The 26670-nt window shown below is 46.6% G+C and overlaps 1 protein-coding gene across 1 annotated transcript in view; it reads right to left on the minus strand.

The window, feature by feature from the left end:
* COG3 (component of oligomeric golgi complex 3) overlaps positions 1–26670 on the minus strand; it is a 1080852-nt gene that overhangs the window by 783288 nt on the left and 270894 nt on the right. Inside the window, exon 7 of the mRNA XM_069640775.1 lies at positions 6917–7042. Coding sequence (XP_069496876.1) covers positions 6917–7042 — 126 coding nt within the window. The remainder of the gene's footprint in view (positions 1–6916; positions 7043–26670) is intronic.

The raw sequence follows: 26670 nt of genomic DNA on the forward strand, positions 1-26670 counted from the left end.
TCTTGCGCTTAGGTAGTGATATAGGTAAAAGGTTCATCCATGAATTGGGAAGCAATCACAATTAGTGATTCAAAAGCATTGATGACCACATAATAGTCATTGAATACGTTAATCGGGGGGGGGGTGCAGGGTCTGTCTGTAGTACTTCACCTGACAACTCTGGATTAGACAGAAAAATTGTGGAAAATGAACGGAGTCCCCTGCTGTGTAGGTTGCAGATGCATTAGCAACACTTTCCTGAAATCCATTTCAGTGAAGGAGACTGTCTAGAATGAAGAAACTTAAAAACGTTCATCAAGAGTTGGGTGTTGGATTTAAATTCCACACGTAGAATATAATAGAGCCGCATTTGGGACTGCAGCACCACATATATTGCCATATTAGCAGTGGAGACCAAAAATTTGCGTCCATTGAATTTAGATGAGTTGATTTTGGCCCGAAGGCAAAGACTTTTGAATCGAAAAGATAGATCCACCAGGCTTTTCAGCCGTGCTTGTCCTTTTAATAGTGGCGTCAGCCAAAACAGAAGATTTTAATGAGGAATTTTCAAAACAATGAAGGAGTGGCTGTTAGGAAAGATGTCCCTTTTAGGCAACTTTCCCTCCATATTCGGAAAGGCATATGAAGCACAACGCTTTTGAGAGACATCTGCTTTCCAGTCTCTGGTGTACATTTGGCACTTGCCAGGCATTAATGCAACTCCAGTAATTGCAAGGTTGAGTCTATAGCAGGATTTGTTCTAGGCGCTTGAGTATTTTGTTAGTCTACTTCCATTTTAGCCTACGAGGCTTGTGGAGTGATAAGCATGCTGATAAATCCATGTTATCAGTTGAGGGTTGCCAATGTACTACATTTAGATGATTTTTTGAGGTTAGCAAATGTATTGTGCTTAGACACATTTCTGAGGGTTGCCAATGTATTGGATTTGGACAAATTTATGAAGATAGCCAATGGGCCTCATTACAACCCAGGCGTTAATGGTTAACGCCGTCGTTAACCCTTAACGCCTGATTCCAATTTGAACGGCTGCTTTTAGCAGCCGTTAAAATCCATGGCGGTAAACCGCCTTGGTGCTAATTACGGCACCGTAATTTACGGTGCCGTAATTAGTGCCTTCCCCACTCCCATTATGCCCTATGGGGCAAAAATGGGAATGGGGAAGGGTAAATGGGAAATGGGGATTTACCGCCCCACTCACCTTGGAATGGGGCGGTAAATCCGCCATCCCCAATGTGTAAACGTAGTTTACACCATGGTGGTAAAGTCGGTGTACTTACCGCCTGGGTCGTAATGACCCCCAATGTACTGATCCTTGGTGCATTCCAGAGTATAACCAATATACTGATACAAGATGAATTTTAGAGTATAGCCAATGTATAGAATCTTGCCACGCTTAGAAATCACCCCCATCCTAAATTCAGCTGCATCAACACTACCGAGGAACCAGCCAGGGCACACAGGTACGTATCACACTCCATATTTATGGAAACTAGCTGAAGGCACGGCCAACCCACCTCACGCATCTGCTAGCATGCAATACTCCAAGACACATTGCACAACACCTCTGCCATAAGAATGTAGCTATCCTTCATGATAGAAATTCGGTCTAGCTACACACAAAATGACTCTCAATCTCCCACACGCTCTCCAGGCTACCTCTCAGCACCCATCCACATGCCAGCACGACATGGGTAGCTAGCTGGGATTTGGCCACCCCTACCAACTTGGCTAAATGCACACACACATTCTAAACTCTTCTATCGAATTTCCCATAACTGGACTTTGGTCGTTCAACATACAGCACGTTGGGACCATACCAATGGTAAAAGGTGCTATACAAATGACAGATGATGTGTTAAGACCATATTCAGATTCCACTTTTCAATAGGTCATGTCGGGGGAAACAGATTAAAAAGTCCCCCAAAGTGTTGCTTGATTACTGGGTTGGCAAAGGACACTAGCATGTCGTAATTTGAGAGATATGCCAAGATAGCCGCCAGATAACGTCTTTACGATTAAGACTGGAGCCCCCAAATTCACAAGACATATCAAGAACGAAAGGACGTCGTCTATGGATGCCTGTAGGGATCTTATAACTTTCCCAACATCCAATGGCAAAATGAAAGCCATTTACCCTTGTGCTGAGCTCGAGAAGAAGGATTCCGGGATGTCTCCATTACCGTATATTGTCTGATAAAATCCATTGGCCATAGATCAATTTTTCAGGTGCCAGAGCGCTAATGCAAGAGATTGTGGGCAATGATGTAGTACCTTTAGAACCTTCCCCCCTGCTGGCGAAGCAGTTACGGAATGAGGGAGAGAAGGAGAGGAGGTAGACTTTCCATAAGCAGTAGGCCAGAGAACCACTGCCTCTGTGGCCAATGGGGGGCTAGTAGTAGAACTTTGCAGTGATTGGAGACTCTGACTTCCTGCAAGATTCTAGGAATCAGAGAAAGAGGGGAAAATGTCTAGGCGAACAGGTTGTTCCATGAGATCGATAATGCATCTCCCAGTGACCCTTTCCCTCAGACTTTCCACAAGACATGACAGCATTTGCTTTTCAGCTCGGTCTTGAACAGACCCACCAGGGGTAGACCACTGGAGGTAAAGATCTCCCGGAGGGTCTGCTCACTCAACTCCCATTCGTAGCTGGCAAAATATCTCCTGCGTGAACATTGTCCGTTCCCTCTAGATGAACAGCTTATAGCACTATGTTGTTGCTCAGTGCCCGCTCCCGTAGGCGCATTGTTCGTGCTCATCATTTCACCAACCTGGTACCTCCCCGCTTGTTCACGTAGAACATCATTACTACATGGTCTGTTAGGATGACCACATTGGAGTTCTTTATCACTGGTAAGAATGCCTGTAAGAACAGAAATGTCGCTTTCAATTCCAGGAAGTTTACGTACTCCCGAGAATACTCCTTGTCTTATATGTCGTGGACTTGGCGATCCCACAAAGATGCTCCCCAGCCCGATAGGGAGGAGTCTGTTGTGATGGTGAACTGGTGAGGAAGATCCTGAAAAGGTGTGCCTCTCCGGAGGTTCTTGTGATCTTCCACCCACAAAAGATCCTGATGCAGCCAATACCCCTGTTTAGGGAGTCTGCACCCTGAGTCCAACTCGTTGCCAGATGTAGCTAGGTGTGACACATTCTCAACTTAGCCATGGATGCTGGCAAAACACATACTTCCAATAAGTCCAACAAACGCAGAAACCACCATGCAGTCGAGTGAGATAGGAACAGGCCTACTGTCTCCAGGACATACTTTACCCTTGTTTCTATGGAGAATACTTTGCCTAATGCCGAATCCCATAAGAAGCCAATTAACTCTAACTTCTGCGTTGGAATGAGAATAGGAACTGCAGGTGGTATGAGGCTAGAACTGGAGACTCTGCTCTGATTAGCCACTCGTCCAAGTAAGGATATAGATGAATACCTTTTAGGAGCAGGAACACCGCCACCACAAGTTTGGTGAATGCCCTCGGGCAGAACTGAGGCCAAAGGGTAAGACTTTGTACCGTTAGCAGTTGTGGCCTATCAAGAACTAGAGGTAATGGCGGAAGGGTGATCAAATGAGAAAGTGAAGATATGCATCTTGCAGGTCTAAAGCTACCAGCCAGTCGCCCAGCTGAAGAGAGGATTGGATAAGAGCAGGCGTAATCATGAAGAATCCCTGGGGTGCAGACATACTTGTTTTTTGCACAGAGCGCGCAGAGATTTGCAAGAGCACAAACATGCAACAATAAACAAAAAGTGCCATCATGGTAACACCCAATCATAAACATATGACATCATTCTGCGTTTTGCTGTATTTCCTACGGAAATCCGACACGGCTACCTACAAGTGTGTTAACAGTGGCGTTGTGCCCCATTCATGGAGTTTGTTGGACTCCATAGGCTACTTAAAGAAATTATTGTGGGTGGTAATTCTTCCCATGTTAATTCCTGGAGATCGCCTCCAATAATCACTGAATTTCACCATTGGGTTTCGCGAGATGTTTAGTTAGTGAGGCTAAACACTTTGCCATTTGGGCACTATTTTTCTTTTTATTCAGATCCTCATATATGTGTCAGGGCTGAACAACTCCACGCTATCAAACAGAAGATCCGGGATTCAATCATGCACATTTGTCTGCAATGTGGTGTCCTTAAGCAGAACTTGCCAGATAAATATATCACCTACTGCCATACCCCCAGCAGCTGTGTCCAAAAGATGAGATGAGGCCTCTGCCAAGCCCAAGCAGAGCCCTGCTTGAAATTCTGGGGGCAGGAGGGAGTTGTAGTCACCCAGTTCTTTCCAGAAATTACGGTTCGCAGCTGCCATGACCACTTCTGCATTTGACGGTCCAAAGCTCAAGGCAGAATATTGGTATATCATGTTCACTGCATTATCCATGAAACTATCCTCGCACCCCAGTAGATTCTGAGAAGAAGTAGTAGAAGAGGATGCATGGCTTTTTCCAAAAAGGCCCCGAGCCACCACTATATTGGAGTGAACAGGAGGGTACCTCATCACACATAGCTTTTCTCCCAGTAGGGGATCTGCATCTCATGTCCACCACCCTTTTTGTGACCGGTTGCACAGAAGCTGGTTTTGCCAGATTTGTATGGCTTCCCCCACTACCTCAGGCTCGAGATGTATGCACAACTTGTCACTTTTCTCAAGAGGACTGAGGAAAGGACTCCTTGGTTTGAATCTGGGATTTGGGGTACCGAATTCTCAAGTATTCCATAAGCCCTTGCACCCGGTCATGGAATGCCTTGATGGACATGGATACTTCCTGTGCGTCTTCTGTAAGTTCATCTTGGTCATCTGCTGGATCATCATCCGGAGGACCAGAAGGTAGAAGAGGGAGAGGCGGGGGTGACTCTTTGTAGCGAGGGAGAGGGGCACATTGGTTTGAGAGCCTGTCTCCCCCACTGGAGACAGTGGCTGCGACTCCACTGTCACTGTAACGTACAGTGGGTTGATTGTGTGGTGTCATTGGTTAAGGAGTAGGGACAAGCACTTCTGTGATGAGACTTAAAACATTGCCTCATGGGTCCTGAGAAAAACCATCTGTCATCATTTGCGGGTTCATGACTATGTTCCTGGAGAGGCCCTCAGGGTCCAATTGCCGAAAAGCATGGAGAGAGGAGGCATTGACTATTCCCTCACACTGGGCGACCACTCCACATGTGTAGAAAAAGGCAGGGGGCCAAGATTTCAGCGGTGGGAGAAATCTGTGTGAGTCTCCCGGTGTGTGCTCCGGCATAGCTGGAGAGGTTTCTTCCAGTGATTGGGCAGAATCGGACCTGGAGACCGTGACAGCTGCGGTATGGTGAAGAAGGATATGATCCGAAATGCATCGGCAAGGGCCTCTGCTAAACTAATGATTGAACATTATGAATAAAATACAAAGTGACTGAACTTTAACTAAAGTATCCACATTATTCTGGTTTCTTGGAATGATTGATTGTACAACAGATACCATGAATTTTACCTATTGAGAACCTAAATACCTGAAGTAGTATTTACTACGAAATAGGCGTCTCCATGCTCAGTGGATGTTCCACTGAGCAATATCTGCCTGCAGCTGCTGTATGGTGAGCCATTACCTGCCTTGGGTGAGGTGTAGGCATGGTCGTAGTTTAGTTTACAGGGATCCCTGAGGTAAACTGAGGAGCAGAACCTATAGCTTGCGCAGGCCTCTAAGGACCGTTGGTCTCAGCCCGGTGAGCACAGCGGGTTGTCCTCGGAAAAGTGGCCCTGTGTGAGATGAAACACGCTAAGGGACAAGTTCCCCGCTACCAGCCTTGTCGCAAATCGAAGTCGCCTCTGGCCGAAGCCTGGTATTAGACCCTCATGGGTCCTTGTCACAAACACTGGTGCAAGTCTCGTTTAGAGACTTTGGGGGAGCACTCCTGTACTGCAGCAGCTCATCGCGACAGGCCCAAATGAGCCCTGCCACCTTGGCTAACTCTGGGAAGCATGTTGCCTGGACTGGGTGCCAAAGTAAAAAGAGTTGTACACACACCCTTCTATCTGACAAAGCTCCTCAGGTGGCCCGGCGCAGATGACCGAAAGATGTCCTCCCACCGCGTCAGTTGACTCTTGAAGGACTTGTACGAACATGTGTCACAGAGTGCACAGGCATCCCAGTGGTGAAGTGGGCCCAAACACCACGTGTGTGAAAATCCACCACTGAGAGCAACCTGCGACAGCCAATGCACACAGAGACTCCAGCTTTACAAGGCATGAACGGGACGAAGCGAGGGGAAGAAGAGCGAAAAAAGAAAAATCAAAGTGACTGAGGGGACGCGGTCAGTAAAAGAAAAGAAGAGGGATGCGTCCAGCATCTGATGTGGAGAAAGGGACTGAGGGGGAAGGAGTGCACGAGGTTGGGAATAGGGCATGGCCACGCTACACACACGTGGCCCAACTCGTCTCTCAAGATTGTTAAAAGGGAAGCATGCTTGTGCTCAATATGGCTCCGGTCCCATCCCTGCTCTGCAATAACTCCTAAACGTATAGAGGGAATGGGACCAGTTGTAGAAGTATGTACACCCTTAAATAGGATATTGGTGCAAATCCAGTCAAGACAGTGAGCCAAAAAACATTGACATTGGATAGCTCAATCAGAAATAGTAATATGGTGTAGAATTCATGTTAGAATATTTCCAATGTAAAGAAAGCTTTTGTATATCTTACATTCCTAAATCTTTCCTAAAAGGATGCCACAAGGAAATGTCTACAGGTCAGAGATGCCAGAGGCATCTGCTCAATATGTTCAATATCTCCAACTCAAGGTGCAAATACCAGAAGAGACAAGGAGGCCTACTGCCTCTCTATCCCACGGAAAGCAAACAGTGATTGGAGGATGAAGGTCCCATTTCCTATGAAGCAGGGCAAAATCTTTTTAAGATAACTTACCCTTTTTATCAACTGACTTGTGAGGTTATGTAAAGTGTTCACGGTGTAGGTCTTCATGAGATGCATAGCTCTAGAAAGGCATTGCTTGAACTTTGTCAGATACACTGGGTAATCCTTGAAGTTTGGCTGTAAAGAAACAATATTAAAGACAGTAAGAAACATCCACGGGATAAAAGAATCTTTGGAAAAAATTGAAAACCAATTGGCTCTGAAAACGCTGCTACATTTATCAACCTTCGCAGGTTACACCAAAACATTGCAATGACATGGACCAAATTAAGTAGATCTAGGAGGTGCAATGCATTTGTGAATTCGAATTTACTCTGGCAGATGAATGACCAGATATGTCCATGTTAATTGAGTGGGGCTGTAGAAGCAATGGAAACAGAGTGGATGGGCTCTTACAGGGCAGTGCTAGCCAAATTAACTGGCTGACCACTCATAGCCGACAAAAGTGTGCTTGGACTTCAACATCATTAATATTGGTCTTGCACAGTCATCAAGTCTTCTAAAAATCCATATTTCTTTCGCAAGAACACAAACGTGCAACAAAAAACAATAAAAAGTGCCACCATAGTAATTCCCAATCAAACATAGGACCTCAGTCTGCATTTCGCGGTAATTCCTACAGAAATCCGACACGGCTACCTACAAGTGTGTTATGCCCCATTCATGGAATTCGTTGGACTCCATAGGCTATTTGAAGAAATGATTGTGGGTGGTAATTCTACACACGTTAATTCCTGGAGATTATCACCTCCAATAATAACTGAATGCATAACTTTGCAGTGTGGAAAAACTGTGGTAAAGTAGCAGTAACATATTTACTGAAACTTTGTATGGTATCGCCAAACTCTGAATAAGCACAGGGTTCGAAATTGCCAGGAGCTGGGAGCTATTTAGTTCATGCTTCTAGCTAAGTAGAGCATGGTTAGCTTGACACCAACAGCTACCAGGAGCTACTTTCGAAACCCGATGCCAAACAGTGCTATAAACACAAACCTATTTGACATTATCTGTGTCTGGGAGCATGCATAAAGATCCTTTAGGATATCTTTGTAAAACATTTAAAGGTGTAATGACTCATATCATGGACAAACGTTTGCAGTGTGCATCACACATGGAAGATGTGGGTATTGCTATGTATTAGCTGACTGTTACCCAGCAATAGCTCCTGCTTACTGTATGGCTGCTACATAGTAGCCACTTTTAGCTCCTGCTTATCAAATTATTTCGATCCATGAAGCCCTGTACAAAGTGTTTGGCTTTACACCCTCTATTTGACCGGTTCGGCCCAAAACAGTATTACTTTTCAAGTAGTGACTTTTTTTCTTCAAAAAGCAAGATGTGTATCTTCTAGAAATTCATACCGTTTTACCAACCATCATCCATTCCTTGATTGCCTTCTTTCAAGGAGAAATATTGGCTCAATACGATGTATTTATCAAATTCACATTTGAACATATGTAAAAATGCAAAATATTATGAAGCAGCTTACATTTCTTAAATAATTCAGAAAAAAGAGAGATACAAAAGGCTTGCCATTCCTCCAACTTCTAAACAAAATATTTTCACACTTGAACGTTTAATGGTTAAGTTCCAGAAAAGAAAAACAGACCAGATTGGACTGTTATGGACTTTTTTGTAAGGCCTGGATAGATCAATTTATCATTCTTCACATTGAGTTTACTTTAGATTTTCCTGAATCTCCAAAAGGCAGCATGGAGGAGCAGTCAATTCAATGCGTTAGAAGATGAAGGGTGGTTCAAAAGGTACAGAAAACACTTTTAATAAGCATACAAAGTAACAGCCACAAAACATATTTACAAAAATATATTCATATAAAAGTTGTACAAAGTAAAACTATAAAGTAACGCCACGTCTTGTAAAACGTATTTTATTAAAACATGTGAAAAATCAAATATAACAATGTAAAACCAGAATAACGTTAGTGCGTCGTTACACTGAAGTTTACATGTTTATATGAAAAACCAGAGATGTACGGTTAAAATGCCTATTAAAAAATACAATAGGGTTCCTTTTGTGAATTATGTTTAGGGGCTGGACTTGTCCCTTTGTCATTGTCCGAAGTGCCATTGTCCACGAGCGCATCCCTCACAGACCTGCATAACCAATCCTCCTGGCAGGGGCAGAAGGGGAGACGTGTAGGAAGAGAGGGACAGAGAGACAGAGAGAGACCAGCAGAAAGAGGGAGAGAAATAAACAGACTCTCTTAGGACAAAGGAACAGGCAGCAGGCAGGATCCAGGGAACAAATCTGAGTGACAGAACAGCAGAACAACAGTCAGAACATGAAGGGATCAGACAATACAAAACCACTGGAAAACATATGCGAAGTCGAAAACCAGTATCAGGAGCATACCTTTATTTTTTAACACACACACACACACACAGCAACGCCAAGCTAACATCTGCTGAACGTGCTGTCTTAGGTTTTCGCTGCATATATTTTAGCCACAGTGACTGGCCTGTTTTCTATCCTGGAAGGTGTGCATATGCTTGTCATCTAAGCATCATGGAAGAGTTACTCCGATCCTGGACCAATATAGGGAGAGGCCTTACCTAGTACATACCCCCCGAAACCCATACCCAGGATCCCAGAGTGGTATGTTTCATGACATTCATCAACACATTCGGATTGCTCCCTCACGGGGTAGACCTGGACTTGGGAAGGGTCACCCCTCCATGGCGGGTTATAGAGTAGCCTCTACTCAGGGTTTAAAAGGTAATCTTGGGAGAGTAGATGGTGAAAAGGCTACTCTCAGAAAGGGCCTCAGGGGCCTTGTGCTAGACTGCATTATGGTTTTAGCCCCCTCCCTCGGAGGTGGAATCATGCTTTTGTCGGCCACTGCCTCTTTACCTGCAATAGTACTCTGCACAGCAATCTTGTCAGTACTTCAGCCGCATGCATTACCTGAACCAGTGACTAAGTTAGTGAAGGCTGTTACTCTCAGGAGAAAAACCCAAACTGCCCTTCAGTCCTCAGCACTACTCTAGAGCGGAGAGGGAGCTGTGCTGCTGTAGCCATAGCCCAGCAGCTGACGCTGGCATTCAGCTCTGTTCCAAAGTGCCTACCCAACCAGTGCTAGGGGAGATAATGGAAGCAAAAAAACCTAAGACGGCTTCACTCTGCCACACCCTTTGCATGGAACGATGAAGGGAAAACATGAAGGGAGCCATCAAGAGACATCCCCTTTAACACAGGGGTTCCACACTGCGATACCATGCCCCCTATGTCTCATCTCTCATTCAGGTGATGTGTGAGCCTACTGTCCAGAGAAAGAGGTATGCAGAGCCTATTTAATAATTATTAAGAGGAGAAAGAAGAGGGTGTGTAGTGATCCTTAACTTGTATGGGAGCTTTAGCACATATGCAGTTTAATAACTTGTATATGTCTCATTTACCCTCATATATATTACGCACTGCATGATTGCTATTTGGCGGGTAGATGTCGTTAGGGAAGTAACTCCACTCTTATTTATTCCTTTCATGAAATGCGCTGCACCAGGGTCTCTTCACCTGCACAGACTTAAAGCAAGACAGCTTGGTTTGTATTGTTTGGGGGCCCCAGTATTCTATTCTTACCACTGTGGCATGCTCCAGCTGCCCGTGGGGGTATTTCCTTTCTCATTCTGCGTTTTATTTTTTTTTGTGGGGAAATGTAGTCCGTTAATCAAACTAGGGTCAGATGCAAAGACTGCTATCCTGAGCTTTAATGTGAGATGCTGCAGAGCTTTTGTCATCTTCCACCAGCTAATTGTTGCTCTTGGTGTCACCGGATCTAACTCACAGCATTCTACAAGGTAGTGGCGAACATTGGCCGTTTATATTGCTTAACCAGGGTTAAGCTCTAAACCTAATCCTCCAATTGCCAGTCGTACATCATTCAAAGTTTTGACAGCAAGCCAATCAGTATTGGTTGCACACACAGCAACTTTCACAGTGGATTCCAGAGGAATCCCAAATTGCTATACCCTTGGCACAGACCAGCATATCCACTGTGTGAATGCCACACCAGAGGTCATTCTCGATCTCCAATCAATCATAAAAAGGCAACAAAAAACAATGACTTGCCTACTGTATTAATAGAAACTAGAGACTCAATTTTAAGAGCTCACTGGAAGAAAAGGCTTCCTGTGTCTCGTGCAGCCACTATTTTAAAAGTAACTGGTACCAACCTGAACTACTAACTGGGCTAGGTTACTGACCCAGAGGCCAGGGGGCACCTTGGTAGCAGGCATCACCTTTGAGAGCTGCAAGGGTTCCCCAAGGGACCACATACATAAAGGAGTCATGTTCCCAATAAGTTCTGGATGGAACTCACTGGGGAAAATTAGTCAAGGCATAATTTAAAAAAGAAATCAAGCAATAAGGGGACTCAGAAATTGGGTTAAAAAGGTGACTCAACTTTAAATGAATGGAATAGTCTACCATACAACGCATACATTATCTTATGGTCATAGGCTCCTGCAGAGGAAAAGTCACCCTACTCTTAGTTCTCTGTGAATGGTACCAATATATGCATACGATTCAAAACGTATAGAATAACTTCAATAACTCTGTTGGAGTTCTGAAACATTTAAATGCATAGTCAAAGGCAAAAGAAATAATCATTTTTTCAAATATTCTAAAACAAAACGAAAAATGAAAGGCACCAACAGGTCCAATTTAGAGGGACGTCGCATCTCTCTTGCATGAAGCAGGGCGACTGCTCATGAATGATGAAGATGCCCAATGGGAGAACCAAGAGAAAATAAGTAAATCTAGGCAAACAGGCAAGAGATAGTGGTTGTTGAGAAATCCATGCCAATTACTTTTATCAAAGCAATGTACCCACGCACTCATTATAAAGATATACTTTAGATCTCCTAAAATAGTATGCATATATCTTAACCATACTTGTTAGGGTCAACCACGATCTTGGGGCACTCTGTTTGGCAGTCTCACTGGAAGTTCAAGGGTTTGATTAAAATAACTTGTTTTTTTGTTTGATTTTTTATTGTGCTTTGGTTATAAATATACAAACCTTTAGCACATATAAAACCACATATATAAAATACAACATTAATTAAAATGTGATCAAACATGTTCACACATGACGAATTGCAAACATATTTCAGCAAAGAAATAAATAGCACCATAATAATAACAGGTTAGAACTGATGTTCATAGCAAATTCAACCAATATTAAGCTTAATATTTTGTTATAAAGGGAGCAGTAAATGAAAGAAAAGAAAAGTTGTGCTTAAACTAAAGATAAAATGCGTGCAAGTTACATCATCTTGAACACCAATAGGGTTCCTAGAGGGAGCAATTCAAATTAATGGCCTCTTTCCAGACATAAGCCGCCGCAGATAAGATCGACTCTGCCCCAAAGAAGCTACTCCGGTACTGTTCTGTTTCAATAAAATGTACATTAGAGTCATGAACGGAGTAGTTCTTCAAACAGTGTGACATCAATATAGGACATTTCGTAAGTAGGGGTTGTGTGTTTTCAATGCTCAAGTTACAAAAGCTGCAGGTCCTTTCCTCTCGTGGTAGTTTTGACCATCTACCTGTGTGCTCACATACGGGTAATATGTTAAAACGTAGGTATGTGATATAACGATGCATTTGAGAGGAGGAATATTTAGTTAGATAAGATCTGGTAGAGTTACGTAGTCTGCTGTATGTAGTGTATATTTTCTTTTTCGCTAAATAGTCTATGTTTGACATGATGTCGGAATCATCTCTAAGTTTGTTCTTTAAAACTACTAGGAAATTGGGCACTAACACAAATCCTCAAGCTCAATGCCCAATCTCGAAAAGTGACTAAGAACTAGAGTGTAGTGCAAACAGAAAAGAATTTAGAGGGTCCTGAGTGTATTGGGTTGCCAGGAGGCCCCATTAGTGTGTCTGTTGCAAAGGTTGTGATACTAAAAAAAAAAAAAAAGACTGCAACGTTGAACGAGCCAAAGTGAATATATAGAGGGGACACCGAAGGGCCTCAACTGGCACTGAGGATGCCTTCCCAAAATAGAGCGCAGGAGCTTGCCTTCAAGCTTGCTGACCCACGTCATCCTGACTTCGGGTAATACTGCAAAGCCATAAAGTATCCCAGGAAGGATGCTCTGCCAATAAATGAGAATGAAGCCCTCAACATTGGGCCCCCTTTTTTTATCAAAACATTTCTTTAGATAATACCATTTCTTTAGGATTTTTGGTCCAATAAATTCACTGTAAAAATCCCCAGCGGAAGATGTATCAATAGGGGGGCCTAGATAAATATACCCATCAACCTTTTCCAGTGGAGCACTATTAAGTCGCCAGCAAAACTTAAACCCTTTCGATTTTGATCTACCACCAATTGTCAAAACGTTTGCTGGTTCTGGCTTTTATCTTAGTGAGCATTCTGCCCCAGCTTGAGGAGGGTCCACATCATCCTCCTCCATTACCCCGATCCTGTCACAGCACCCGCTGGGATACTTTCTGACTTGTAGCACATCTTGAAATGACCCTCTCATGGTATGTAATAATGGTATGGGTAACACCTATGGGGACTAGACGAGTCACTCACAGAATAAACGCTACTTCCTCCAAGAGTGCCAGTAAACAGTGTCAGCTTGCTTCTTGGCTGAACAATCGCAGTGACATAATGCAAAGATCACATCTTAGCTTTCCCTACTAAAAAAGTACTTCTCTCCCCTTCACCAAGCCTTGTTTTTAGATTATGGGCCTCATTACGACCCAGGCGGTAAGTTACCGCCTGGGCCGTGACTTTACCACCATGGCGTAAACTACGTTTACGCCATGGTGGTTGGCGGACTTACCGCCCCATTCCGAGTTTGGCGGGGCGGTAAGTCCCCAATCCCCATTTACCCATCCCCATTCCCATTTTTGCCCCATAGGGCATAATGGGAGTGGGGAAGGCGTTAATTACGCCACCGTAAATTACGGTGGCGTAATTAACTCCATGGTCCCTTAGCGCCATGGATTTTAACACCTGCTAAAAGCAGGTGTTAAAACCTCCATGGCGCTAAGGGACCTCGTACTCAGGCGGTAAGGGTCGGCGCTGTTTACGGCGCCGTAAACCCCTTACCGCCTGGGTCGTAATGAGGCCCTATGTGTTCTTGCGTCGACTCTTCGGAGGCCAATGAGGCAGATGATACTTTGGAACACACTATAACCAGCAGGTTTTCCCCCGGCCCTTGCTTACGAAGGTCCAGTGATGGAGAAGAACAAGTTACTTCTTACCTGGTAACGTTCTTTCGATGGGATGTTCCTCCGACGTATTTCTTATCTTGATATATCATCTCCAGCTTGCTAGCCTCAGAATTTTTTTTTCCAGTAGAGGGCGCTGCGCATCGATGCCCCTCGAACCGATGTCCCTCGACAGCCTCTGTATCGGCGCCGACGTATTCATGAGTATAAATAGACTTGTGCAGCATCCGTTGCTCAGTTCCGTTTTGACGTTAACAGTTGTTTTACATGAATTGGTTAGTGAACCAGAAGGAGTGTAAGCTGTAACCACAAGGGAAGTTTTACTGAGGGGATGGATGGGAGGGGCCATAAGGAATACGTCGGAGGAAGATCCCATCGAAAGAACGTTACCACGTAAGAAGTAACTTGTTCTTCGAAGGGATTGTGTCCTCCGACGTATTCCTTATCTTGATAGACTCCCATAGCAGTGGTGTGTAACTGGAGGTGGGAGTAAAATTGCCGTGTTTCCCTTCAAGAGTGAACAGAGTGCAACACAGCTTTGCCAAATCTAGTCTCTTGGCTAGAGGAGGAATCCAGGTTATAAAATCTTGTGAAGGTATGTGCAGACGACCATGTGGCAGCCGCACATATGTCTCAAATCGGTACCCCTCTTTGGAGGGCCGAAGAGGCTGCGAAACCCCTGGTTGAATGAGCCCTAAGATTTTGAGGAGGCTCTTTCCCTGCAGTTTGTAACATTCCAGAATGGCTAAAATAATCCATCTGGAAATGGTCTGTTTTGTTATCGGTAATCCCAATTTGTGCCCTGAGTAACCTACGAACAGTTGCTCTGCTTGCCTAATCCTAGCAAGTCTGCTGATGTAAAAGCTCAAAGCCCGCCTTGGGTCCAGCCTATGCAGCCTTTCTTCCTCTTTCCCCGGATGGGGAGGGGGATAAAATGAAGGTAAGGTAATCTTCCGAGTGATGTGGAATTCAGAAACCACCTTTGGGAGAAAATTAGGCTTCACTTGTAGGACAACTTTGTCTTTATGAAAAATTGTATGAGGGTGTTTACAAGATAGAGCTTGTAATTCGCTCACCCCCCTAGCAGATGTCAATGCCACTAATAAGACAGTTTTAAGGGTGAGAAACCTTAGTGAACAAGGGTGGAGTGGTTCAAAAGGAGTACCCATCAGGAAATTTAAGACTAAATTTAAGTCCCATAAGGGAACTTGGAATGGTCTTGGAGGATAGACATTGGTTAATCCCTTCAGAAATTGTATTACTAAGGGTAACTTGAAATACAATGGTTCCTCTGCAGCGCGCTTGAAGATCGATAGCACTGCGAGATAGCCCTTGATAGTGCCAACCTGAAGGCCCGAATTTGCCAAATAGAGTAGAGAAGATAACACAGTTGGTGTACCACATGAAAAGGGGTCGGTATTCTTTTCTCTACACCAGCTGCAAAATTTGTTCCAACGGCAGCGGTATAAAGTCTTTGTTGCTGGCCTTCTTGCAGAAAGCAACACCTCCATGACGTCATCTGGGAGGTCCCAATCCTTGTAACTCAACCTTTCAGATACCAAACGTGAAGGTTGAGGGTTCTGATGTCTGGATGGAGAACCTGACCTCCCTTCTGCGAGAGAAGATTCTCCTTGAGTGGAAGACGAATTGGAGGGCAGATGGACATGTCCAGAAGGTCCGGGTACCAAGTTCTGCTGGCCCAGTCCGGGGCAATTAGGATCATGGCTTTCCGGAACCTTCTCAACCTCCTGATCATTTGAGGAATGACAGGGACTGGAGGAAACGCGTACAGAAGTGTAAACTCCCAGTCCACTACGAACGCGTCCCCTAGAGCTCCTCTCGGGGGAAATTCCCTTGAACAAAACTGATCGCACTTCATGTTGATGCTGGTGGCGAATAGATCCACTTGAGGGGTTCCCCAAAGGGTGAAGATCTGTTGAAGGACTTCCTGAGCTAGTTCCCACTCGTGGGAGACTGTACTCTGCCTGCTCAGAGCGTCCGCTGTCAAGTTTTTCTCTCCAGCTAAGTGAACTGCCGATAGAGAGATTCCTTCTTGGACTGCCCAAAACCAGAGCTGCATCGCCTCACTGCACAGAGGCAGTGATCCTACGCCTCCTCTTTTGTTGAGGTAGTGCATGGCCACTGTGTTGTCCGTCATTATCAGGATATTTTTCCCCTGTACAGCTGGCAGAAAAGCCTTCAGCGCTAGTCTGATTGCTCTCAGCTCTAACAGGTTGATATGTAGTCTGGACTCTGATGGAGACCAACGACCGTTGATGGTCAAGTCGTTGGCATGGGCTCCCCACCCCGTGAGTGACTACCGTTATCTTCGGCCATGGTTGTCAAAACAGTTCTCCTTTCAAGATGTTTTCCTGGCAGGCCCACCACTGAAGGTCTCGAGCCACCTTGTCCGGAACCTGAAGGAGATCTGTCATTCTCCCTGAGAATTGCGACCACTGAGTTCTTAATGCCCACTGAAGAGATCTCATTCTCAGGCGAGCCTCTGGCACAAGGAAGATGCAGGATGCCATGAGGCCTAGCAACCTCAAAAAGTCGAAGGCTCAGAGATGTTGGGCATTTTGAAGCTTGGTGACCATCTGCAGAATATCTTGAGCCCTCACCTCTGGTGGCGAGGCTTTTCCCAGGGAAGTGTCCGGGACCGCTCCAATGAACTGGAGTCTCTGTGAGTGATGGTATCATCTGTGACTTCTTTAAATTGAGGGAGAAGCCAAGTTTGTGAAGGAAGTGGCAGACATAATCTAGCTGGATCTGAGCTTGTTCCGGAGATACAGCTCTGATCAGCCAATCGTCCAGGTAGGGGTAGACGTGAATCCCTTCCCCCCCTTAGACTTGCAGCCACTTCCGACATTAGCTTGGTGAAAACCCTCGGGGCGGAGGTCGGCCCAAATGGCAGAACTCGAAATTGATAATGAGAGTCGCCAATTGCGAACCTCAGGTATTTCCTGTGTTTGAGAAGGATTGGCACATGGAAATAAGCATCCTGAAGGTCCAGAGATACCAGCCAGTCCTGGAGATGGAGGGCCTGAAGGATCTGAGAAAGAGTTACCATCTTGAACTTGTCCTTCCTGAGGAACTTGTTCAATTCTCGTAAGTCCAAGATAGGTCTCAGTCCTCCATCCTTCTTCGGTATTAGGAAGTAGGGGGGAGTACCAGCCCTTGTTCCTCTCCGCTACAGGTACTGGTTCTATGGCACCTTTCTCCAGCAGGTCTACAATTTCTGCAAGAGGAGCGATTCTGGAACTTTCCGAGAGCTGTTCCCCGGTGGATGACTCTGAGAAATGCGTAGAAAAGGCAGGCAGTAACCTTGGACAACTGTCTCCAATGCCCAAGCATCTGACGTAATAGCCTGCCATTCCGAAAGATGTTGAGTTAGCTTGCCCCGTTCTGGTGTCTTGTGAGGAGAGTCCTCAGAGTGATTTAGAGGCGGATGATGCAGGTGCCGAGGGTAAAGAGGCACCTGCTGCTGCGGCTTTTGTATTTTTACCCCGTCCACCTCGGGTGAATCTTTTTTGACCTCTTTGAACCGACTGTCCTCTGCCTTTTCCGAATGCGGAATAAAAGCGAAAGGACTTACCTCTCCAAGAGGTTCCTGAGGGGCGATATGGCGTTTGACGGATTGCAGCTCCCAGAGATTTTGCTGCTGCTTTGGATGTTTGTAACTTTTCTAGGCTGTCATCCACCTTCTTACCAAACAAAGAAGAGCCGTCAAAGGGCATATTTAAAATTCTGGCTTGTACATCTGGAGCAAACCTAGACTTTCGCAACTACGCAAATCTGCGGATTGTAGTACTTGCCACCATGGCCCTACTGATGCTGTCAGCAGAATCAATGCCAGTTTGAAGGGATTCGCACATTGCGTCTTTACCATCCTTAATGATGTTTAGAAATGCTTCCCTTTCTTCTCCCTCTGGGAGGCAGTCAGCCGCTGATGAAGCACACTCCCAAAGTGTATGGCTGAACCTTGCGAGCGTACAAGTAGCGTTAATAGATTTCAACGCCATGCTACATGCAGAAAAAACATTCTTAGCCATAGAGTCGTATCTTTTGTAATCCCTGTCCTGTGGAACAGTAGGGTATGCCGATCTACTGCCTGATGCAGTTGCTGCTTGAACAACCATACTCTCTGGAGTTGGATGTTTAGACAAAAATTCAGGGTCAGTAGTAGATACCCTATATTTGGCTGATAACTTTTTGTTAACCGCCGGGATAACCTCAGGAGTTTCCCAGTTAGCCAATATCTTTCTTTGTAATGCAGCGTGAAATGGAACCACAGGATCTTCCTGTGGGCCTTTAACTAAAATGTCTGTAAGGTCATCCTTTTGGAATGCAGGTGAAGGTGTAGACCAACCCATGAATTCTATAATTCTTGCCATTAAAATTATGTAAGGGGTATCAGCATGTTCCCCTGGGTCTGGTCTAGCAAATTCTATTTCTGGGGAAGTATCTAACCCACTTGCCTCATGTAAGGATTCTTGAAGGTCCTTCAACCTATTTTCCTCAGAGGTAAATTCCTCTGGTTCTGGTGTTGCAGATCTCTGCAACCCAAAGGGTCTTTCTTGATCCGAATCCTCCCCTTCCTCATAAATTGAAGATAAAGGTCTGAAATGATCAGACCTTGGAAATGGCTTAAATCCCATTTCCAGAGCAGAAGGGGCTAAATTTGTCATAATTGGTTGGGAAAACGTCGACGTCGTCGACGCAGACGTTAAAGGCTTCAAAAACACAGAAAAAGGCGTCGAGAAGATTGGAAGAGGCCTCGAAGAACTCAAGAGGATCGGGATCCTACTCGAGGTTGTCGATGAACTCGAAGTCATGACAGAGGCCCTGGGTATGACCACTGGCTGTGAGGTAGTGACGGCCGTGGGTTTGTTCTTTTTCGGCGTCGATGTCGGCGTCAAAGACGGCGTCGATTCGATCGACCTATGCATCGATGAGCCCTTCGATAATGGCATCGATGACGCAGATTTATGCGTCAAAGGGACCTTCGACGATGGCGTCGATGGCACAGTGCCTTTGCTCGAGGGTTCGTGACGCTCTCTAGTAGTTTCTTTCGCCGGGTGCAACGACTTGCAGCGTTTAGATTTTTCGGGTCTTTCACCCAGGGTATCACCTTCCGCTGTCTTCGAGGGGGTCGAGGCCGCTTTCTCAGAGACGCTAAGCATCCTTTTACGGAATTCCTCACACTCAGCCTGAGAGCTATGTTTTGTGGGGCAGGTGACTCTTTCCAGAGAAACAGAAGAAGAAGACGAGGAAGGGGATCTTCGATGTCTCTTACTTGCATGCTTGGATCTCAAAGAGTGGTGGGAACTGCTTCGAGACCTAGAACAAGAATGTTTCCTGTGTCTGCGAGGAGACGAATGTCTCGACTCTGCCGAGGAAACTTTCGAAGGAGTTTTAACTGTCTTACCTCTCTCAAGCTTCCCCTTACGCTCCTTCAAGGCTTTCACCGTCATGGACATGCATTCCTCGCACTCCGAACATTGGTGCTCTGATCCCAGCCACCACAAACAGATCCTGTGAGGATCTGTCAACGACATTTTCTTTCCACAGTCTCGACATTTTTTGAAGCCGGACCGTGGAGTCGTCAGTTCTGATGAGGAAGCCATTGAGTAAGAGTTGGTATTCTCGAGGAATAATGAAGAATATATTCTCTGACTAACGAACTGAGCAACGCGATTCCGAGGCCCACGAAGCGCGGAAAAACGGAACTGAGCAACGGACGCTGCGCGAGTCTATTTATACGCATGATGACGTCGGCGCCGATACGGAGGCTGTCGAGGGACATCAGCTCGAGGGACATCGACACGCAGCGCCCTCTACTGAAAAAAAAATTCCGAGGCCAGCAAGCTGGAGATGATATATCAAGATAAGGAATACGTCGGAGGACAATCCCTTTTTTTGATTTTTCAAGCAAGGAGGACAGTTGTGGACATTGCTGATGCAGAACTGTTGGAGGTAGGGTATGGTGCAGCTGTTTGATGTATTTCATTACCGTATATCAGTAGTCTTCAAACTGCTTAAGGCCGCTTCCTTAACCCTCCCGTGGCAAAAAAGTGCACATCTGCACCTGCCATCCAAATGAGGAGGCTACCGCATGAAGGTGGGTGGTCAAGCAGGGTGGAGTTTGCACAGATACATGCCATCATATCTCATTTCATACAGGAGATGCTTGTACAATTCCAGTTTATATTGTAAATCCAGGCCTACAAATCCCAGAATACAAAGTGAAAGAACTGGATTAGCATCTCCCAAATGGAATGGAGCATGTTGCCATGTACGCATTATGGGGGTAAAAGTGGTGGACGACACAGTTGGTGCACGGGTGCACATACTACATATCCGTAGTTACGGGATGTGGTTGACTGGCAGGCTCCCAAGCCCCTACTCTCAACCTGTTGAGCCTCAGAAAATGGTGAAATTAGATATTTTGGAGGGTGAGACCATTGAGGTAGATAAAACACATTTACAGGCCGATTCATGGAATTAATGTGCACCGAAAATCTCCGCGCAAGCGTGCGAAAGCGTGTCAATCACAGCGCAAGTGCGAAAATCACAGTGCAAGCGTGCGAAAGCCGCGCACATCGATTCATGGAAGTCCGTGCTCGTGTAAATTCTGGGATGTGCACTAAAAACCTGCGTGGCGCATGCGGGCGCACACGTCATCAAACAGCGTGCGCTACGCGCACAGCGAAAGCACTCATAGCGCGGCGCACACAACAAAAGTAGGCGGAAGACGGGGCGTAACACGCGGAATAGTGAACAACGCGTGAAAATGTGGGCGTTACGGGGGAAGTACAGGAGGCAAATGTCTACAACACGTATTCATGGAATCGAACAGGGCAAACGCGTGCGGCAAAAAAGACGCGCTAATCCAGAAACACGTACGCCAGCAGGAAGCAGGCGTATGCGGACCCGCGCAGCATAAAAGTGCACGCAAACAACAAACAAGCTCAGACGCTACGATGAATATACCATTCCTTGCAGCAGTGGTCGTGGGACACCACAGGAGGAGGAGGATAGTCAGGGCCAGAATTTTTACACCCAGGACCAGCCTTTTTGGGATGCCTGATGACCAGGTGTATGGGAGGTACAGGTTTCCACCTCACATAATACTCGACCTGGTGAGTGAGTGGGAGGATGACCTCACATCACCCACCCTGTGCTCCCAAGCACTGAGCCCCTTGGACAAGGTGTTCAATGTACTGCACTTCTTGGCCACTGGTTCATTTCAGCAGACAAGTGCCATAGTGGGGGGGGTGTAACAGGCCACGCAGTCACGCTGCTTACACCAGGTGTTAGCCATCATGACTGCACGCCCATCAGTCCGCAGGCACATATACCTGCAGAAAAGCAGGCTGCTGTCCAGGATTTTTACGGGGTGGCACACTTCCCCCAAAGTGCTAGGTGCCATTGATTGCACCCATGTGGCTCTACGTCCTCCCAGGGCAACTGAGCACATCTATAGGAACCGCAAGCACTGGCATTCCATCAAAGTGCAGGTAGAATGTGATGCCAAGGGAATCATCACCTCAGTATATGCCAACTATCCAGGGTCCACCCATGACAGTTTTATTTTCAGAATGTCAACCCTAAACCGGGACCTAGAAGCTGGGAGGCATGGCGATACATGGCTGCTTGGTGAGTATAAATGCCTCTGCACATGCATGCATGTCAGATACTGAGTAATGTCACAACCCCACTAATGATACCCATCATCACCTCCCCAGGGGACAGTGCCTACCCTCTGAGCACCTACATGATGACGCCAATTCAGAACCCCACCACACCACCCGAGGTAAGATACAACACAGCCCATATTGCAACCCGGGGCATAGTGGAGCGCACATTCTGAGTGCTCAAGTCACGCTTTTGCTCCCTTGACCGCTCTGGTGGGCAGCTGCTATATGCGCCCCCAGTAGTGTGCAGGATCATAGTGGCAGCATGTGTCCTGCACAATGTTGCAACACGCCGGGGCCTGCCGGTGGACATGGTGGTGCCCCCACATCCCCAACCACATGCACGGCCGCTGCGCATGTGAGGGGAAATGGCACATGGTGAGGCAGCCCGTACGCAGCTGGTGGCAAATTACTTCACCGAGTCACACAGCCCTGGCACATTCCAGCTGACAATCAATGATGATGACATAAGGGACAGTCAACTGTCACAACCATACCAGCCAGAGATTGGTCACCTGGAAGTGTTACATTGTCTGCATCCCTACCTACCGAAACACAACCAATGCTGTGTCACAAAAAGACACACATTCATGCTGCATGAATGACTACCCCCTTGCAAAATACAGCATGAAAATAGCGCCATGTCACCCAACCCCTCCTTATCTCCGCCACCCAACACACCATGGCATGTCATGCAATGTGAAAGCAAACAAAGGAATGCACAACACATGACACAAGTGTCACAAAGTGCACTGTCCCAAATGGAAACAGGCCACAGACAAAATGCTCCCAGTAATCAATAACAAACAGCACACATGACTAAATACTTACCAGCAACACAATACAGCAACACAGCATGAAACATTGCCAAAATATGACAGTACAAACTCAAAGTAGTGCAAGTCTTACAACCTGAATAAGCCAGCACATCAACCCCTCCCAACTGCAGAGTGTTGTTGTCAGGCAAATGTGTCAGTGTACTGCATACAACATGAACTGCATCTGCAAAGGAGACGGCCTTGTGAAGACATGAAGAAGGTACCTGTGAATAAGGAGGAAGACATGGATGCACAAGCACATATCAATACACCATGCAGTGTTCAATACAAAAACAATCCCCACTAGGGATGTCCACACAGTTATGACTACAGACTGCCCACACAGATCATGGGAGCCCAATGTCACTGTGTAAGTCACTGTCACTTGGTCACACGCTTTGCAAGCCCATGGAAACGGGAAGCAGGAGGGGTGTGTGTGTCAGGAACCCATGCATCTAACCCAAACACAGGACAAGCCTGCATCTGCCCAGCCGGAATACACTGTGGATGCCCACGGGAGCCACACAAGGCAACACACTGTAAAAAAAAAAGAAAATTGCCATGGGGGGCCAGGGGTGGGTGGAGGCCACCCAGGAGGTTCGAGGACAGGGTGCACACCAACACCCACCTGCGTGGATGTTGCGAGAAAAAAAAATACATCCGCTACGCTACTGTGGGAGAACTGCTGCTGTCGCTCTCTTCACCCTCTGCTGCTGCATCAGGAGGTGGTGGTGCTATGGGAGGCAGCCCACGCAAAGCCCTGGTATGGTCCTGCACGGCAGCAAGCATGCGGGTGTGGAAGGTCTTGTTCTGGAGGATGATAGTACGGAGATCGCCATGCAGCACCTGACGGGTTGCCTGCATTTGTGCACGCATGGCCTCACGTGATGCCCGGATCTCCTCCTGAGTTGCCTGCAGCTCAGCTGAGAGCGAACGTGTGAGTTGCTCCAGCTGCTGTTCTGACCTAAAATTTCGGGAAGCCTCAAGTTCACCCAGAGTCTCCCTGAGATTATGGAGTTCTACCCCCAGGGGTTCCCTGTGGCCCTGTGACTCTATAGATATGGCTTCGCGCAGAGTCTCCAGTGCCGCCCGTCCGTCCCTGTTGGACGCCAACATGTCTTCCCTGTGTGATTGGCAAATGGAGTCTGTTGCCTGCTGTTGTTGCTCCATCTGCCTTTCAGGGGGGTGTCATGATCTCTGCTTCCAAAAGGTCAGGGTTTTCCCAACTCCCTTGGAAGCAGATCCATAACCCAGGTTTCGAGGGCCAACCAGTCCCAATTGGGACCTTTTGGACCCAGTCCTGGCGCCAGTGGCACCAGGCTCATAAATGTGTCCAGTCCCAGCGCTGGAAGCGCCGGGCTCATAATGCTTGGGTGGACTTACCTGCAGCAGACCATGCTGCTTACTTGCCTGCCAGCTGAGCCTCTGATCCTCTTCTGTTTGGAACTACTTTTCCTGTTGGGTGGGGCAGGAGCCACTCCCTAGATTCAGAACACTGGAACTCTTCTGGAAAGCAGGAACTCTTTTCTTACCTAGGCGTGGCCGTGGAAGGAGACACCTAAGCACTACAGGAGGCTATTTAAACCACACCCGGTGGATGAATCTTGCTTTGCGTTATTCTGCATCCTCTGCAGCAGAACGCTCATCGTGTCTTCTGCATCGGATCCTGGGCCTAAGGAAAAAGGCTTACCATCCTGAATCCAGTCTTCAGCAACACCTATAAAGACAAGAAAGAACAGGTTAGCATTCCGGCATCTGAAAGACAAAAGCTTACCTACTCTTCGTGCGCTCCGGAGGTCTTCACACTGCATTCCGGCATCTGAAAGACAAAAGCTTACCGACTCTTCGCACTCTCCGGAGGCCTTCGGCGCTGCATCCGGCATCTGAAAGACAAAACAAGGTGCGTTTAAAGACATTGGGGAACTTTAATACTCACGTGCCATTACTCCTTTCCACATCAACCCCAGTGGGTATTCCGGCACCCTGCAGCCGCTCCGAACACGTACCTGCAAAATAAAAGACAGTTAGAGCGCATCGTGAAGCAGGAAACAAGCGCTTACTTACGTGCTTCCAGGCGCTTCTATTCATCATACGGAGTCCATCTTCAACTCACTTCAGCCCGTCATCCGCCATCGCCGGAACCTGCAAAATAAGAGACATCATTGCTAAAGACTTTAAAGACAATAGAATTACTCGAAACTTACAGTTCGTGCAGTAAACGACGGACAGCAGTCCTCTGAAGTCAAGAGGCCTGCGCTACCGATCCAGTGAAGAAACTGATTACAGCACCCTGCCCCGAGGCAGATGGAGAGCTCGGCATTCACTTACCTAAGACATCTTACTCTTGAAGTCAGGCATACAGTGCACAGAGGTCCAGCCCAAAGAGCCAACCGGGTGCTACACATCACCTTTGAAGATACGGTAGTCGCCCAGTCAAGACCGGCGCCTCTGCGAGAATCAGGTGAGCGTTACAGGGGGAAAATGGAAGTGGCCACCCTCTCCATTGCCTGAGCCATCATTTCAACCGATGCTCCCTGTTGGGCTGCTATACCGTACATGGAGTTTTCCCATACAGTATTGCCTGGCGGCGTATGGCCACCGCGTCGGCGGGCACCACACCTGTTCGGGGAAAGGCGATCTGCATCTTGCTTTGCTGGCACTGCCTGAGGTTGCAGGACTGCATCCCCCTCTGATCTGCTGGCCCAGGAACAGGATCAGATGTTCTGGAGTGTGACCCTGCATCCGTAACCGCCAAAGGCGGACTTACCAACACTGACATCCCCATAGAGGGATCTACCCCTGGTGCAGGTGGGTTGGACAGAACAGAATCCCTGCCAGAAACACTCACCTGCGAAAGCACATAAGTCTCATCATCCAATTCATCACCTGAATAGAGGTCTGGGGAGGTGCACCCAGAGACACCCCTGGACAGTATGGTCTGCAGTAAGATTGGGTTTTCACCCACCACCACACCACGTCCTCCACTGGTGCCCGATCGTGCCTGAGATTCCTCCTGGGTCTGCACCATCTCCTCAACATCAACAGCATCAAGTGCGTCATCACCTACAAAAACATGAAGAACACATGGAAACAGGCATGAGCACCATAGCACACACATAGGCCTGACAAGCCAGAGATCCAGTACATGAATTACACATGTGCCACATGACTATAACCCTGGCATGCATGCACCGTGAATGAGTTGGAAGGGGAGGCAAAAAGCAGACACTGAGGACACCAAGATGGAAAAGCAACACATTTGCTGCATGCTGGGTAGCACTGGCATCGCACATTAGCCTGTGAGTGGCATGTCCAATACACATACATGACACATGCCAGCACACAGATGGCATGTAGCATAGCCATGGTACATTTGACAAGTACAGCCATATGTCAGTGAATGAGTACTGTCACCCATCCATGTGAGATGGACATGATGAGATGAAAAATGCTAAATAGTGTGACAAAATACACATGTGCCACACACTGCAACACATCCAGTGTACAATAATACAGTGATTGCAGGCAGATGTACACATCAATGGTTGGTCACTTCAACATAGCAGGAAACAACTATCATGTTCCACATTCAAACAGGCCCCAAAAATTAATGTGAGCAGGCCAATACTCAATCAGCCTGAATGGTCTAATCATTCACATAACAAGGTAACAAATGTGGGCCAATGTGGGGTGTAATCAATGACAGAAGCATGTCAGATATGTGGCATTAGGGCTGAAAAATGCGTTGCAAAAACAGGAGAATTGAAACAATCAGCCTGAATGAACACTGAAAAATTCAGAACAATGTTGTTGCAAGATGACAGTTCAAGGTCAACTGCAGTAATGTGGCGCTAATTGGCTACTGTGGGCAGAAGGGATACTGTCAAACCCAAATCCAAGGCCGGTGAAGGTTTTGGAGGAAGCACATGGGTGACCCATACCACTCAGGAGCACACACCCTCACCTGGCACTCAATCAGAACCCATCACCCAAACAACAAAAACATGGATCACACACA

The sequence above is a fragment of the Ambystoma mexicanum genome, chromosome 7q, assembly GCF_040938575.1.
Source record: "Ambystoma mexicanum isolate Mex_15411 chromosome 7q, UKY_AmexF1_1, whole genome shotgun sequence".
Classification (NCBI taxonomy): domain Eukaryota; kingdom Metazoa; phylum Chordata; class Amphibia; order Caudata; family Ambystomatidae; genus Ambystoma; species Ambystoma mexicanum.